Source organism: Artibeus jamaicensis, unplaced genomic scaffold (assembly GCF_021234435.1).
Source record: "Artibeus jamaicensis isolate MK-2021 breed Jamaican fruit bat unplaced genomic scaffold, CSHL_Jam_final scaffold_847, whole genome shotgun sequence".
Lineage (NCBI taxonomy): Eukaryota > Metazoa > Chordata > Mammalia > Chiroptera > Phyllostomidae > Artibeus > Artibeus jamaicensis.
In genome coordinates, this window is record NW_026522057.1 from 31250560 (window position 1) to 31267760 (window position 17201).

A 17201-nucleotide genomic window follows, 5' to 3' on the forward strand; every position below is an offset into this window, starting at 1 on the left:
GTCCGCGGGCCACAATGGGGGGTGGGGGGCGGGGGTCTGGGGAAGGCCCCGGCCCAGCAGCAATAAGGCCTCTGGGCCCCACTGTGGCAAGTGCGGCCACCCTGCCCAGGGCATCCGGGTGAGCGCCTCACTGTGACCCCCAACCCTGCTGGTCAGTAAATTCTCCAGAAAGCTCCAGCTTCCGCCTCTTTTTTCACCTGTGACCCTGTGACCCCTTCAAGCCCTGACCTTCCTTTCAGCCAAGAGACAGACACTGAGGAATGGTGTCAACGTTTTTATTAGATTCTGGACATAGACCCCAGCTCCAACAGTGGGCTACAGGTCATCTGGGCCAGGGCAGGTCCCCAGCACCGGTGACCTTAGCCAGCAGGGTGGGGCCTCCAATCTTAGCAGCAGCCCCCACCAGGCACCCAAGGGCACTGAGACAGGTACGGGTCGAGGACGTGCCCCACCCCAGGCACCTCTGCTCCGCCCTCACTGGGCTCTGGTTCCAGGTGGGATGGGGCCTCATCAGGCTCCCGGCCTGCTGGTCATGACCGGGCAGCAGGGCGGGGTCAGTGTGGCCACTGCCCCTGGAGTGGGCGTGGGGACTATGCTTCTGCCGCCCTGGGCCTGCTTTGGAAACATGTCTCCCAGGAGTGTCCTGAACATGGCCCCAGCCCAGCCCTCCCCAGCCGATTCCACCACGGACAGCGCAGCCATGGCCAGTCCTCAGCAGGGGCCTTCCACGCTGCCGGGGCCCCAACCGGAGGAACATTAAAAAAATGCCAGGGGGGGTGGGTGGCTGTGCGGCACCCCCACTGACCTCCAGGAGACATAGGCACAAGGTTCCCTGGCCAGTGTGCCCCAGGGCCCGGCGTCCCGGCCCTGCTCAGGCAGTCTGAGCACTTGGGAGCAGGGGCTGGCTGCCCTCAGGCCCAGATCCCTCCGCTTTCAGCCACTGCATCTTCTGCTGGTGCTGCTGGATGGCGTCTCGGACCCGGGCATCCATCATGGCCTCGGTGAGGACCCCGTCCTCTGAGGCATACGCCATGGCCTAGCAGGGAGAGAGAGAGCTGAGGCAGGGCGCCCAGAGGGGCAGCTGCAGGGAAGGAGTCTCGGCCTCAGGCTTTCGGAGGCCGCCTGCCTGGAGATCAGGGCCAGACCCAGGGACGACAGCGGGCTGGCCTCCCTCTCCACACTGCTCCCCCATCCACGAGCCCTTTTCCTGGAGGCGCCTCCTTCGGGGTGGGGGCAGGTGAGAGCAAAGCCGGGGATGCCGAGTCCACCAGGGGACCGCTGGCCAGCGCCCCCCCCCAGGCTGCACACACACTCCTGCCTGCTGACAGCACGTTCCTGGCCTCCAGTGCACACGAGTGTGCTCACACATGCCTGCTCACGGGCAATCCGCAGCCTGCGCCACGCCTGCGCCACCCACCAGCCCCTGTCTCACCCCACTGAGTTTCTCAGTGACCATCTAACACGAGGAAGCCCAGGCCTGGGCTCTGGAAGCAGCCCCACCCCTGCTGCAGACCTGGGGGGCCCTGTGTCTCAGACACAGAGCTGTCCCCAGCGCCAGGGCAGGGGACAGAACCACCACAGGCCACTCGGGCACAGGTCCACCCTGACATGGATGGGAGGGTTAGGGTCCCCAGGCACAGTGCGTCCCAGGAGTGGCCCCACCGGGCCGACTGCCCCCGTACACTGGGCAGCTGCGGTCCACCTCCATCTGCCCAGCCCTTCTAGAGCCACAGGTACCGAGAGCCCGCCACCACCAGGCGCCTGGAACTCCCCAAAAGCCCACCACTCCCCGCGCTGTGTCCAAGGAGCACCTGGTGGGGGCACCTGTGCTAACTGGGCCCAGGTGTGGTCCCAGCGTCCCCTCCCCAGGCCCTAGACCGGCCGACTTCTGCCACACCCCGAACTCTGACGAGCCTGCTGTGAGGGCAGCACTGACCCACGTGGGCAGGAGCTCTCGTGGGGCACGGTGAACAGGCCCCACTGTCTGGGGAGCAGTCGTTCTGTTCGCCGAGCTCAGTGCCCAGCCTGGGCCGTGAAGAGGGGCTGCCCCACGGCCCCTGGAGGAGCGCCAACCCCAAAGAGCTGCTGAGAAAGGCTGACCCCGAGGGGTGCCCCGGGTTGTGGGGTCGTGGGCTCGTGGGTCCCTGGCAGGAAGCAGCGGGGAGAGTGCAGCTGCTCCTTCCAGAACCCGAGCATCCGGGCAGCCAGGGCCCCGGGAAGAGGGCAGGCGGGACTTGATGCTGTGCTCCCAAACAAACGAGGAAAGGGGGTCAAAAGTGACGGCCACAGAGACACACCGCAGCCACCACCCTAACCAGGCGGTCCAGGACGACAGCCTGTGATGCTGTGTGGACCGCAGGTCCCAGAAATGAAGTGACCAGAGGGCACCTCACCTCACCTCTCCGGTCTCCTCCCAGAGCCCCTCCATCTCGGCCTAATCATGAGAAAAACAACAAACCCCGCGGGAGGCTTGTAGAGGACACCTGGCCCGCACCCTCGACGCCATGGAAACAAGGAGCCCCTGACAGCTGTCCCCAGAGGAGCCTGGGGGGGCACCGCCCCCGATGCGACCGGTCTCGGGGTGTGAGGGGCAGAAAGTCCGCACACCGTGGGCATGGTCACGGGCAGAGACGCACAGCGGGTGCGGGAGAGCACGTGGCAGAACCCAGCCCCCTCGCCTGATGGAGATGCTCGGCCAACTAGACCTAGAAAGGGGCTTCCTCGGGGGTCGCGGCTGGGGACCTGAAGCAGTGTCCGCGGTGGTGCAAGGCTGAGGAGCAGTGAGACCGGGGAGCCCACCCTCCTCCTCTGTCCAGCACAGCGCGGGGATTCTGGCCAGAGCAGCCGGGGAGGAAACGAAGACATGAAAGGACCCGGACTGGAAAGGAAGAACAAAGGTACCTGTCGTACAGGTGACACGATCTTTTATGGAGCAAATCCTGAAGATCCCCCCAAAAAACTTAAAACAATTCAGCAGATGTGCAGGATACAACATTAACGCACAAAACCATTTGTGTTTCTACACAGCACCAACGATCAATCTGGAAAGTTAACATAATTCCAGCCCTGGCTGCTGTAGCTCAGTGGATCGAGTGCCTGCCTGTGCACCACAGGGTTGCAGGTTCGATTCCCAGTCGGGGCACAGGCCTTGGTTTCGGAAGGTCCCAGTAGGGGTTGCACGAGAGGCAACCATACACTGACGTTTCTCTCCTCTTCCTCCCCTTTCCCCCCTCTAAAAATGATAAATACACTCTTTGAAAATAAAAGAAAAATCCATTTACAATAGTATCAAAAAGAATAAAATACCTGGAAACTAGCTACAGAGGTGAAAAGACTTGTACATGGAAAACTACAAAATGTTGCTTAAGACACCAAAGGAAATAAGACACCAAAATGCAGAAAAATATCTGTGACTATGCATCGGGAAACTTAATATTGTCACAATGTCAGTACTATAAAAACAACCTGTAGAATTTAAAAGGCCCATCCTAGACTTCACGTGGAATCTCACGAGACCCTGAACGTCCGCCACGCAACCCTGAGGGGAACCAGGAAGCGGAAGCCCCGCACTCCCTGATGGGAACCCACTCACCAGCAACAGCACTCACACTGGTGTGGTCCCGGCCGGCTGGTGGACGGACAGACACGGGGCCTGGCGGGACAGAGCCCACTCTGTGGCAGAGCAGAAGCCCAGCGCGGACCCTCGTACCCGCGCTCAGATGGTTTCCAGCAAGGGCGCCAGGACAGAAAGGGCCGGGAGAACCAGATGTCCGCACCCAGGAGACTCGAGTCCGACCCCTACCCCACACCACATACAGAATGAACTCAAAATGGGTCGAACACCTTAGTGTCTAACATCGCACAGCGAATCCCACAAGAAAACACAGGAGAAGACCAGACCCTCCGGACACTAGAGCTGGGCTGTGCGGTGGCTTCCGGGCTGGGACAGCGAAAGCACAGGTGACAGAAGCAGCCTGGAGTGAACCGGCCTTCAAAGGAACTGAGGGTCTGTGGGCCGTAGGACACTGCCCGCAGGGTCGGGAGAGGCACCCACGGGACAGGAGGGAGCGCTTGTGCGCCACGCAGCCGGTAAGGGTTCCACCCAGAGTGTGTAAGGGGCTCCTCACGCGACAACCAAGAGCCAAACCCCGTGCAGAAAGGGCGAAGGGCTGGGACCGCTGCTCAGACCACAAGGAGGTCCCGCATCCCACCCTTTAGAACGAACAGACGGGCAGGGACCGGTGTCCGGGCCCCTGTGCCCGCTGGTGGGGCGGGAGGTGCTGCACAGAGCGACCACGGGACCCCACAATCCCACTGCCGGGCGCGTCCCCGAAGGCACGCAGAGCCGGCGCTCGGAGAGACGCTGTCACCCCCATGTGCACAGCCGCACTGCTCACAACCGCCAAAAGGTGACCACCACCCACGTCTATCCACGGATGAGGAATACACAGTCTTTCTCACACTCACATGGGAACATCACTCGGAGGAAGGACACTGTGGCACGCACAACGTGGACAGACCCAGAGGGCGTCACGCTGAGTGACACTCGCCAGACAGAGAAGGTAAGGGAGCGACGGCACCTACAGGGGATGGGGCGCCGCGCCAGACCCACAGAGCCATGCGCCCCGCACCCCCCAACAAGTGGCTTCGGGTGCTAAGAGGCACCAGCCTCGCTGACAAGACCACGGGGTGGGACCCAGGCCGGGCCACAAGGAGGGTCCTCGGAGACCAGGCAGCACTGCCCGGGGCCTCCAGCCCGGAGGGTGGGCGGGTGAGCGGGACCAACCCCGCAGCCCGAGGCAGACGGGCTTGGGGAGTCACCGGAGCCCCCGGCCTGTGTGCCCGAGCCACAGCACGCGGGTGAGGCCATCCAGCCCGGTCCAGGGCCAGGCTGCCCCTGAGGTCACAGCGAACCCGTCCTCACCACCAGACCCTGGAGAGCTCCAGCAGGAGCAGGGGACCCTGAATGCCAGGTGTCGATACCACCCAACATGGTATCAGGCAAGAGCCCCTTCCAGTGTCCTCACCCAGGACCCCGGGTGGGACAGTCCAGTCACCGTAGAGACCCTGAGCCCCGGGGACCTCAAAGACCACAAGCACAAGGCTCGTTTGCACAGGGGCCCCATCTGACTTCAGGGAGCACCCTGATCTGGGTGACCAAATGAGGGCCCTGCCCCCCGCCCCCAGCTGCCATGAGGACTCGGGTGGGGGTCTCGTCTGGGCTGGAAGCCCTTCCACAGGAGCACCCCAGGGGCAGCGAGGCAGCAGTGCCCTCCCGGGACTCGGGGGTCTCCACGTCCGTCCCCCTCAGGGCCTGTGCCCCCAGCTCACCTGCCACGCCACGGCAAGCTGGGAGATCTCCCGGCCCGACATGCCTGCGGTCAGCCGCGCAATCTCCGAGCACTTGCTCCCGTAGTCGAACTGGGCCAGCCTCAGGCGCCTGGTGAGCAGGAGTTCCCAGGTGACGCCGGGACGCCAGGACCCAGGCAAGTCCAGAGGCCCACGAGGCCCCGTGACTCCCACCTGGAGGGAGGGCGGTAGCCTGCGTGGGAAACCCCCAGGGGCCACGCACCCGCCATTCCTGCCCTCGTGGGCACTTGTTTTCCTCTGGGAGCCCTGGGGGGGGGGGCCGCTGGGGCTGGACGATGGCGGTGCTGGGGGGACACACTGCAGGGCGGGGCCTGGGAGAACGAGGGGCCCCTGCACCACGGGGCAGGTCCACCTCCACCTCACGCTAGGCCCCGCCCCGCACCCCAACTCCACAGCAGCTACGAAGGCACCGGGAGGTGGGGCCAGGGACACGCAGGCGGACGGGAGACCACAGGGGGGCGCCCAGCGCTCTGAGTGGGAGCAAGGCCCACACTGGAGCCCCAGGGGCCACAGAGCCTCCCACAGGGGCATCGAGCAGATGGTCGGAGAGAAACAGCACCAGACGCACCCCGCTGTGTCTGGGCTGCCATCGGGCTAAGGTGGCCGGTGGGCACAGCGAGGAGGCAGCCCAGAGGGAGCGGTGGTTGCGGGGCAGCAGAGGGCAAGGCCATCTGGAGCAGAAGATGACTGCTACTGCCAGGGGCAGCAGGGATTCAGGTCAGCGCTGCCGACAGCTGCCCCCAGAGACGGTGAAAACGGCCCAGCCTCGGTGTCGTATCTGGGGCACTGCCGACAAAGTGCGGGACGAGGGCGCCACCACCCAGGGGGCCTTGCCGTGTGCTGGCCCCTGGCCCCTGGGAGTCATGGTGGGCAGTGGATGGTGGTCTCAGAGCGACACTCTGTGGGTGCAACTGGACACCGTGGGCCCTGACGACGCAGGCCCGGCCGCCACCCGGGACCTGTTTTCTGACACCCCTTGTGCACCAGGAAAGGATGGGGAGACTGGTCGCACAGGGTCAGGGACTGCCAACGGCCAGACGTGATGAGCTGGACAGGAGTTCAGGGGCCGAGCAGGTGGGCAGGGAGTGAGAGGACCTCCAGCAATGAAACGTCCCGTGACCCTGGAGGCCCTGGTGAGGTCACAGGGGGACTGAAGCACAGGGTGGGGCCCTGGAGCTGGCGGGCCCGGGGAGACGGGGCGGGAAGCGACAGCAGGCGGCCCGGACACTTACTGCTTTCCTTCTGTGGCTGGTTTAAGAACATACTTGTCAAAATACATTCTCACCAGGCGCTCCCGCTCCTCCAGCTGCGGCAGCTCGAAGCCGACGATCTCGTCGATGCGGTCGTTGACGGCCCAGTCGAACTGCTCGGGCTGGTTGCTGGCCAGCACCAGCATGAACCTGCGCCAGCAGACAGAGGAGCTGAGGGGTCTGGCGCCAGGTGCTGGCTCCCCAGGGCGCGGGCCTCAGCCCCACGCAGGGCGGCTTTCTCACAGGTCCCACCGAGCAGCCTTGCGAGACTGCGCATCACCGTGTGCCGCCCCACCCCCAACAGTCCTGCCCCTGCCTGGATCTCAGGCTTCTCTGGCTGACGGCCCTGCCCAGCGGGGCGGCTGGACAAGCCTGGCATGCACAGCAGGGACAGGGACCCCAGGGCTGAGCCAGACCACTCCCCCTCAACCAGAAAGCTGGGTTTCAGATCCCGGGGGTCATCCAAGCAGAAGGGCCGCGCCACCTGCGACTGGGCAGGAGCAGATCCTCCTCCCCAGGTTCTCAGACAGAACATTGTCCCCAACAGGACTGGACACCCCCTTGCTGGCCAGTGGGGGGGGGGGCCCAAAGGGGCCTCGCCAGTGCAGAGGAGCATGACTAGGGGATGGAGAAGGGGCCAGCCCACTCTCAGGGCATCTGGGCCCCAGGGCACCCAGCTATGGGGCCACAGCCTTGAAAGCCCATCTCTGGGGGTGTGGCCAGAGGTGCCAGGGACATTGACCTTGCCCCCCAGCTCTGCCTGAGACCCCCGGTAAGCCTTCTCGGGCAAGCCTGGGCACACTGCACAAACAATGGGGCCGGAGATGTCCTAAACCCAGATGCCACCGAGGCAGTGCAGGTGCCTCCTGGCCCTGCCCGGCAGGAGCAGCGACAACAGAGGCGGTGCCTCCGTCCCCCTGCGGGAGGCCCGAAGGGGCTGACGCGGGGAGTGCTGCGCACGGGGCCCGGGGCCGGCGCGTGGCCCTCACTTGCTGCTGTGCTGGCCGGTCCGGTGTAGGAAGGCATTCAGGGTGGCCCTGAGGTCCTCACTGACCCTCTCCTGCAGAGACAAATTCTGGTGTGAGGTGCGAGCCGGCCACCCGAGCGGCAAAGTGCTGCGAGCGGCCCCCCGGAAAGGCAGCATGTGCACCCCCAGGAGCATGAGGGCACCTCGGGTCCAACCCTGAAGACTGACACTCGACTTCAGGAAGCTTCTGAAAAATGCCAGCGATACAACCTCTGTTTGCAAACCAAGCTCAGAAAGGAAGTGCCACTGAGGCGCAGGCCTCGGCCGGGACCCTGCTTGGGAGCGCAGACGCAGACGCAGACGCAGACGCAGCTGGGCCCCGGGTGAGCCCACCCCCACCCCCAGACGGGGCTCCCCACTCACCGTTGCTCGCTTCCGGAGGAAGGCGTCCGCTTCATCCACAAAGAGGAGGAGGCTGTGAAGGGGCGGGGCTGCGTGAGCCGTGGGAGGGCTTTGGCACAAGCGCTGCCCCTTCGGAACAGTCAGAGGCTGTGTCCCCAACCACAGGCCGCCCTCAGCTCTTTGGAGCCCCAGCCCTCAACCTGGGACAAGGCGTCGTGCCATGTGCCAAAGACGAGAAAGCGACTGGGACACACAGGACCCTGACTGGGCCCTGAGTGAGCTGCCCCCGGAAATGGCACTGAAGCGAACTCCCCACCCCGCCGGGCACTGCAGGGCCACGGGGACGCCAGGACTGGTTGTTGGGAGAGTCAACAACCCTTCCCAGCAGCAACAACCCAGTGGCCACCAGGACCGGGGCACGGCAGTGCACGCCGCAGCGGGGACAGGAGGGGCCCACTCACCCTCGCCGGCTGGTGCTGGCCCAGTCGAAGACCTTGTGCATGGCAGTCACACCGTCCCGCCCCATGGGGGCCACGTCCCCGCCTGTCATGATGGCGTAGTCCATGCCTGAGTGCAGCGCGAGTTTCTGGAGAGCAGGCAGGGGCGGGGAGCCGGGTGGATTGTGGGGCGGCAGGGAGGATGGGGCAGGGGAACAGGCGGGGGAACCGGGCCGGGGACAGGCAGGCGAGCAGGGTCTTTTCCTCCCCTCGGCCCGCCCCAGTGCACAGGCACCCAGAGGACTGAAGGGCCCCCGGGGACAGGCCACCTCTCACCTTGGCGAACAGCGTCTTGCCGGTCCCGGGGGGCCCGTACATCAGCACGTTCCTGTACAGGCTGCGGTTCCTCCGGGTGTTCCTCGTTGCGATGGCGATGTCCCGCACCCGCGCCTCCAGGCTGGGCTACCAGGGGACGGGGCGCTGAGATCGGGGGACGCTCCGCTGCCGAGCCTGTCCCTCCTGAGCACCTGGGCCAGCGCAAGGGCGGCACCCCCACCCCTCAACCCCCGCCTCTGCCGGGCCAGCAGGGCGGCACCACTTACACTGAGGACCACTCCCTCCAGGGCATCCTGGGGTTTACTGAGGAGCCGCCTGCTGACCTGTGGAGGACACACGGTCGGGGTCATCGGGTCGTCGGCACAGCCCACCATCTGGCCACCAGTGACGGGCAGCCAGCCTACCACACGGGAACAGAAGTGCACCCCAGGGCCCACAGTCAGGGACCCACAAGACCAGAGCCTCGGGTGGCTGCACCAAGATCCGCCACTGGCCTCTTTCTTCCCTGACCACCGCACCTCGGTCGGTGCAGGGACGGCAGCCCGTGGGAGAAGACGGCCCTCAGGGCCCACGCTGGGCAGCACACCTGCCTCCCTGGGCAGGGCCGCCGACTCCCAGCAGCCTCCCGACAGGAGAAGGGCCCCAGGGGCCCAGCAGCTTGCAAACACCCTGGAGTTGAGCTGGGGGACAGTCCCGTCACAGACCCAGAGGTGGCACTGTGCCTGGGACGAGGGTCCCCCAGCACAGGATCCGACAGAGCCCGGGTAAAGCACCAAGGAGGGGAGAGTCACGGCAGACCCACAGTGCAGGACAAAAGGGCAGTGTCTGGGCAAAGCAGCGAAGGAGGACACGGGGTGTCTGCTGTCACACCAGGAGCGGCCCGCACCGGCCCCCGCGGCCAGCCTCCCGTTACCTGCAGGGGGTGCCGCAGCGCCTCCAGCACCGATATCCTCGAGGTCTCCCTCACCAGGGAGGGCTTCCCCAGCCGGGCCTCGATGTACCGCCCAGCCACCAAGGTCGCGTTCTTGGCGGAGTAGACCCCGAGAGCCAGCAGCGTCAGCCCCGCCACCTGCATCAGGCCCGAGAGGAGGCGAGTGACGCCCAGCGCACCAGTGCCGCCCTGTGGTTGACACCCAGCCCTCGCCACCGCATCCACCCTGTGCCAAGTGCCGGCAGCGGTCACCCGGGGGAGTCTCCGGTCCCACCCCAGCAGCCTCGACTCCCCACCACAGCAGAAGGCAAGACCCCAAAGAGACCCCCCTGAACTGTTTCTCGGAATGCTGCCAAGGACGTGTCCCAGCGGGACCGTGGAGCTTGCAGCCCACGGGAGCCCCGGCGGGCGGCTGGAGGACAAGCCGGCACCAGGTGGGAGCTCGGTCACTGGGCACTTGGCCGGAAGCTGCCCGTTTGAAGGGGGATCCCCAGCACGGCTGCTGGCCCCTCATGTCTCAGGCGGGACCCACCGCTGAGACTGCCCGGCAGGTTTCCAGCCACACCTCCCGAAGGTGATGGAGAAGCCCCTCCGGTGCCCCCTCCCCACAAGGCCCTCCCCCAGACACGACCAGCGTCAACTCGAAACTGTCCCAAGCACCCAAACCCAGAGACTCCGTCACACCCAGCGCAGGTGGGAGCAGTGGGAGGACCGGCAGCCACCACCTCTTGGGACAGGCACAAGCCTGGCAGAGGCCCCCACCGACCCCATGGGAGCAGCAGGACTTACAGTGGCTGTCACTTTGTCCCAGTCTGTCACAAAGGCATGGAATCCTTCTCCAAACAGGGTGCCAGCCGTCCTGCAGGAGAAGCACTGACGTGACCAGGAGGGACTGGGCCCATGCAGGCGCCTGGAGAGAGGCCGCCCCATCCTCGAGCCCCCACCTGATAGACTCCAGGACGGTCTGGCGGCGCTCAGCAGCCTGCAGGCGGATCTGCTCCCGGATGATGTCCGCGTTCTCGCGCTCGGCCTTGGCCCGGGCACGCGCCTCGGCCTCCACCCGCAGCATCTCGCTCTTGTGCCGCAGCTCCATCTCCCGCTCCACGGTGGCTGCCACGGAGAGGAGGGAGCCCCGAGTTCAGAGCCCCAGGGCGCAGACACCCTTCCCATGGGACAGCAACTCACGTGACACCCTGGGCTGCCCAGGGCAGGAGAAGAGCGAGCCCAGAACACCCAGCCCGCGGGTTTCTGCTCTAAAGCCCCAGCTCTGAAGGCAGAGGCCCCTGCAGGTCTCGGATGCGTGGCAGGGCCCACAGTGCTGCCAGCGGCACCTGCCCTCGCCTGCCCCGCCCGCCAGCAGCCCTTTCTCCAGCCACAGCCTCCCAGGCCGGCTCTGAGGACGCAGCCCTCAAGGCCCTTGTCTCGCTGCCACTCCACCTCGCCTCATGGCCTCCTGCTTCTGCACAGACTCCTCCTGCTTCCGCAGGTTCTCCTCGTTGAGAAGTTGCTGAAAGGAAGGCACGATAGAAGAAGGGGAAGCTTTCAAAACGAGGGAACAGTCGCCACCCACCCGAGAGGCTGGCCACCTCAGCCGTGGGAGGCAGCCACCACCCCAGGGCTCAGGCCCTCTGGGGACGGCGGACCCAGGGCCTGAAGGTCTGAACACAACGGGGGACATGCATGACCAAGGGGCCAAGTTCACACCCCCACCCCCAGCATAGTTCGGCCACAGGGTCACAGCTGCCCGTAAATCGCTCTGGGTTTTGACTGCCAAACTTTACAGCTATGACACCCACGATGGGCACGGACATTTGAAATCCCCTATGAACCCGTCACAGCCACGTTCCCAGTCACGTCCCACCTGGGAGCACCTTAAGAGCAGGGGGGCTGCCTCTGCTGTGGAAGCCCCCCAGTGCAGCGTGGCCCAAGGGCACATGCCAGCGCCCCCTCAGGACCTACCGTGGACCCAGTGTCCTCGTCGCCCACCCCAGAGGATGCGGAGACACCCCCACCTGCCAGCGTGTGGACTCACCTGCTGCTTCAGCTGGTCCTCATAGCGCTGCCGGGCCAGCTTGTCCTGGTACTGGGCCCTCTGGGGAGGGAGAGAGCAGCCCCAACACGGCTCAGCTGGAGGAGCGGGTGGACGCCCCGAAACCAACACGTAGGCCCGGACTGGTCTGGGCACCGGGGCCTTGGGCCACCATCCCGCCTGCCGTCCACCGGCGCACGGGCTTCCATCACACTCAGCATGAAGCGGCCCAGGTCCCTGACCAGGCGACAGGAGACCCCGACTCCCCACGGGACCACGTGTGCCCCTGCAGCCCTCCTGGTCACCCAGGACCCTGGTGTCCGCGGGGCCCCGTGACCCTTACAGCCTGGTGCTGCCGCGTCTCCTCGCTCAGGGTTTTCCTCCGCTCCTCGGCCTGCACCCGCACCTGCTCGCTCTTCAGCTGCTCCACCGCGGCCTCGTACTCCTGCAGACCCGTGAGGCCTCCGCTCAGCGCCCCCAGCCCGGCCGCACCCTACGGGGCGAGCCTCGCCCCCGTCTGGGTGCGGGCACTGCCGCCAGGCCCACCGCCGACCACAGCCGGGCCCTCACCTCTGCAGCCTCTGCATCCCCACCCCACCCCCACCTCCCCCCTCCGCTGCCCCCAGCCACCACTCACTTTGATCTTGGACTGCTGCTCCAGCTGCAGCGTCTGCTCCTGCATCTGCGCCAGGCTCAGCGCCTCCTTGGCGTGTCCTGCAGGGAGCGCAGGGGCCTTAGGACAAACCGGTACTGGGCAAGCAGTCTCGCCGCCAAGCGGCTGCCAGGGAGACCACAGCTCTCCTCGCCCCCCAGGCCCACGTGCCCAGCGACCGGCACCTATGTCTGCTCCACCCCCAAGAGAAAGACCCTCTGGGGGACCAACCCACCACAGAGGGCTCCATCCGAAGGGCTGAGCCTTGCCCGCTGAGGTCAGCACAGCGGCCCTCTCCCTACCAAACGAAAAGCAAACCCGCAGCTACTGTCTGGTTCCTCACGGTCCTTAGGCTTCTCTTAAGCCTCCACCACATCCCTGACCAGCCGTCAGGCACGTGCAGGAAAAGGTGAACGAGAAGTGAGTGAGAGTTAAGTCAGAAATAAGTCACGTGCACCAGGAGGTGGGTCTTCATAGAGCACATGCTAAAAGCACGCATGTCAGAACACCTTCGATGTTTCCGTCGTGAGGTGAACTCACACCTGTCCTCACTGGGTGTTGTGGAAAGAAACCCACTTCTGGCCCCTCTCGGCAGAGGAAGACCAGGCCTTTCAGGCCCAACAGGGCTGACCCTTGAACTCCACGGGCCGGGCTTTGAGGGCCTGCCCCCGCGCAGGCTCTTTCACGAGCACACGGTGGGTCTTCCGTCTCCCTGGGTTTCACTGCCGTGGACTCAGCCAGCCGTGGGTGGGCGACAGCATCTCCTCCGAGGTCGGGAAGCCGCACGCACGCAGGGCTGAGTCGGGCTGGCAGAAGACTTTCCGGCTGGGCAGGGTGGGCAGCCCACACCGCCGCGTGCTCACGAGTCCGTGGCGTTTCACTGGGACTCTTCTGTTCCTCAGGGGCTGGAAAGAGGGTGGCCCCACAAACGTAGCTTCTGGAAGTGGCCATGTCCCCAGGCGGCTCCCCCTGCTCACCCACCCTCCTGCCCCCGTGATCCGTCGTGCTGTTTGAGCCTTCAGAGCAGGCTGCAGACCCCGGCGCCCGGGACCCTGCAGCACACACGTGTGTCACTGACAGAAGAAAGCGTCTGTTTACCGTCCAGTGGGGGCGCCCCGTGCAGTGGACAGAGGGGCAGGAGCCTCGGTGCCCGCATGGCCCGCTGGGGTGTACAGCTGGGCAGGAGCTGCTTTAACAGCGGACTCTGACCACAAGAGAGCAGGGCGCACCACACACGGCGTGGGTGCCACAGGTCCAACACACTGGGGCCGGGTCCCCGCCCCCTGGTTTGCTCACATGACCCCTGGCCAGCCAGGTGAACCTCTGTGTCTCACTTGACACGAAGCCAGTCAAGTCCCCCACCCACACACCCTTGGAGGGAACTGAGACTCAGGTTACTGCTTGGCACAGGCCTGGCACCCAGCTGCTCTGCTGACCACAGGCTGCAACTCCAGGACTAACAGTAACACTTTTCACTTTAATGCCACTCTGCACCGGGACCTGTGCACTCTGAAGCACCAAGTGGCAGCCACTACCAGCAGGGGGCTCTTTTAGGCACCAGCCATCCTGAGTGTACGGTGGGGAACTGGAGACCTGGACACCGAGCGCACCAGGGGTCTGAGAGAAGGAGCGAGTGATTCCGCTGCCAGGAGCAGCAGTCAGCGCTGCTTGGCTGAGCAGATGGGCCAAGGCCCAGAAGTGGAGACGCAGCTGCCTGAACCAAGTGTCCCAGGGGGACAGGCTTGCACAAGGGCTCTGGGACACAGGAGCATGAAGCGCTCTGGGGAGAAGGGCTTGGGAACAGGAAGGGGCGGGCCACCAGCATGAATCGTCTCCCAGCGGGCAGCAGAGACCAGGAAGGACAGCAGGAACAAAGACGAGTTAGAGCCCAGATCTGGGGTAGTCACCAGATGTGGGGACTGATGGGAGGACCTGAGGACTCTAGAGGACATGCTGCTTGGCTGTGAGGGAGCAGAGGGAGGCCCTGGGGCCCCAGGTGGAGAGTGTTCTGGGGCAGGAGACACAGGAGCGACTCAGCAGCGTGAGCAGGCAGCAGGAGGGAAGCCCCAGTGCTGCCCACCCCCCAACCCCCGCACATCCAAGGCTACCTTCACTGTATAACCATGGGAAGCAACAGGGGCCGACAGTCGGGGGTCACCTTCTAAAAGCAGGAAAATTTTGACACGGTTAGTGGGTGAAACCATATGGGAACTGGGGCACAAAGGTGTCCCCCAACCAAGCCTTTAGCGAGAAATCCAGTTAGAAGCCACAACTATCATTGAGGGGCTCTGACCCCAGTTCTACCCACCCTGATGACTAAAATTCCCCAGAAAACTCAACACACCCAGCCAGGGTGGGCGTGTCCCAGCCAGGCACAACAGGATGTCCTGGGCCCAGGCCCCAACGTCTAGATGCTGTGAATGCCCCTCCAGGATCTGACAGCCAGGGCGGCCCAGAAACCTTATAAGGTCCAGACGTTCATGCAGCTGCAGGTGAAGGGTGGACTGAGCCCCAACGTGCAGGGCAGGCTCCCCTGTGCCTCTTACAAGGATTCTCTATAGGGTCTCCTTCAAAAAGAGGGCACTTCTGTTTCAACAAAAGTTTGAGAGCCATTGTATTCTTTCAATCAAAGTTTATTTGGCGTCTTCTCCATTCCAGGCTCTTAAACGCACTACCACTCAAGACAAGTGGTTAAAGCCGCAGGAGAAAGGGAACTATGGGAAAGGTGCTGCCGTGCCTGGAGGGCCCAGGGTCAGGAAGGTCACCAGGCTCTGTCTGGGTTGTCTGACCTGTTTACAGCCTCGCCTACCTTAACGCTAATGTAACCCAATAGTAAACGTAAGTCTGTTATTTCCTTCTTAAAACCGATGACCCTCCACCATGCGTCCCTTCAAGGGAAAACTGCCAGCAACCATCACAAATGGGTCCCCGATCTGGCCACGCCTTGGCCGGTTCACGTGGAGGCGGCATGAGGAGAAGGACCTCCTACACACAGCAGGAACTGAAGACCGGAGACCAGCCCCGGAAGCTGCTACCTGTGACCTCTCAAAGTCCCCTCCGCACCGGTCTCCTCGCCTGCAAGGCACGTGGCAGCTGAGAATGTGCCAAGGGCGATAGGACCCCGAACCTCCCCGTACGCACAGCAGCTGGGGCACACTCATTCCTGGAGGCCAGTTCCCTCACCTGACAAGTACGACTGTCGACAGTCACTCAGACGACTAAAGGACTAAAAGCCCTGAAGGCTGGCATGCAAGGCGCTCCGTGGACTGGTTCTTCGCGGAGGAGCCCGACCCGTCCCGCCCTCGCCCACGCCGCCGCACTCACGCGAGTGCTCCAGCTCGCGCGCGGCCTTGGCCGCGCGCTCCAGGCCCGTCGGATCGAAGTTGCTCCATTTGTCCTTGGGCCCCGGTCGGTCTCCCGCGCCCCGGTCCCCGCCGCCTTCAGCCCCAGGCTTCGCCGGGGGCAGGGGTAGAGGTGGCCCCTCGCCTTCACCCTTGGGGCCCTTGATGCCAAAGAGCCACGACATGGCCCGCGAGCGTCGGGCGCCGCAGCTGCCGCCAGGACCCGATGCCTAGCTAAAGCGCGCGACTCAGATCTCTCCCCACGCGATCCGAGCCGGCGGCCAGAGCAACTGCGCAGGCGCGACACACGCCTCTTACACCAGGGCGACGGAAGCTCGTGGGATTCACCACCCCGCCTGCGGCACTCGGATTGGCCAGGATGATTATGACATCATCGGCACCCTCTGGTTGATTGCCGGAACTGGCTCTGGGGGCGGGTGGCCGGAGGGCGGGACGAGGCCCCTGATTACGGCATTCGGCCAGGGACATAATTCATGGTCTGGAAGCCTTTGAGCCCTGGGATACGTCAGTTCCGAGTAGCAACGGCGTCTTGTTGCTACGGGCGCCCGCAGAGGTCCAGACGTGGTGGTGGCACACTTGCAGGTACCGATAGAGCAGAGGCTTCTTGATGTGCGGCCCGGACGGTAGAGGCCGCGAGAAGAAGAATCTGCGGGAGGAGCCTGAGTCGCGGGGAAAAACCCCATCCAGGGCGAGCTGCGGGGCCTCAACACACCAAGGCGGACCAAGCGGCCCCTCGGACCGCTCTCCGCACCCTGGCTCTGGTCCACGTGGCCCTGGCGCAGCGCTGGAGGTGGCGAGGGGATGGACCCTGTGCGCGGCGGGCGGGAGCGGGGTGGGCTCGACCCTGGAGCATGAGGCTGCGCTCGGTACACGAGGGTAGAGCATGGTCCCAGGCAGTCTCCCGCCACCGCCCCTGGATGAAGGGCCCTACTGGAGAAAGGCCTCCTACCCCACCCCGGCCGATCGTCCTCTCGCTGTCTCAGAGAGGCACAGTGGTCGGTGGTTGTGTGATTCTTTGCGTTACTCAGAAGTGGCTCACTAGGGAGGGGGGCGGATGACAGATGTCCGACCATGGAAGTCTGCAAAGGCAGAGCAGGTCCCCGAAAGCCCCACAGAGGGCGCCCTGGCTTGAGAATTTAGGGTCTCGGCTTCTGGTCGCTGGTGAGGACTTTTGCTTGGGAATTTCCGAAGGCCTCGTGCCTGCTTCCTGGACCAAGGGGCAGGCAGGACCCTCCCGGGACATTGGGAGACAGGGGTGGACAGAGGCCTGCGTTGCTCTAAGACCCAGTGTCCGAAGTTAGCAAAGTTTGCCTTTGGGCCAACATCCAAATTGCCCCTTCATTCTTTTTTTTTAATATATTTTTTATTTTATTGATTATGCCATTACAGTTGTTCTATTCCCCCCTCGTTCCCCTCCACCCTGCACACCCCTCCCCCACCTTCCCCCCTTTAGTTCATGAACACG

The 17201-nt window shown here is 64.4% G+C and overlaps 1 protein-coding gene across 2 annotated transcripts; it reads right to left on the reverse strand.

The window, feature by feature from the left end:
• Positions 1 to 261: 261 nt before the first annotated feature.
• On the reverse strand, positions 262 to 16011 carry LOC119050567 (ATPase family AAA domain-containing protein 3). Of its 2 annotated transcripts, none has more exons than XM_037146974.2 (16): positions 15699 to 16011; positions 12360 to 12436; positions 12066 to 12167; positions 11726 to 11785; positions 11131 to 11200; positions 10638 to 10803; positions 10483 to 10552; positions 9676 to 9831; positions 9029 to 9085; positions 8763 to 8888; positions 8451 to 8575; positions 8011 to 8062; positions 7610 to 7680; positions 6656 to 6770; positions 5332 to 5440; positions 262 to 1036 (listed from the first exon to the last, which is right to left on the reverse strand). In XM_037146974.2, the coding sequence occupies exons 1-16, from the start codon at positions 15898 to 15900 to the stop codon at positions 912 to 914; spliced, it is 1683 nt and encodes a 560-aa protein (XP_037002869.2). In that variant the 5' UTR covers positions 15901 to 16011; the 3' UTR covers positions 262 to 911. The 2 variants fall into 2 exon arrangements, with proteins under 2 accessions (XP_037002869.2, XP_037002868.2); XM_037146973.2 differs by having other exon boundaries at positions 6603 to 6770.
• Positions 16012 to 17201: the final 1190 nt, after the last annotated feature.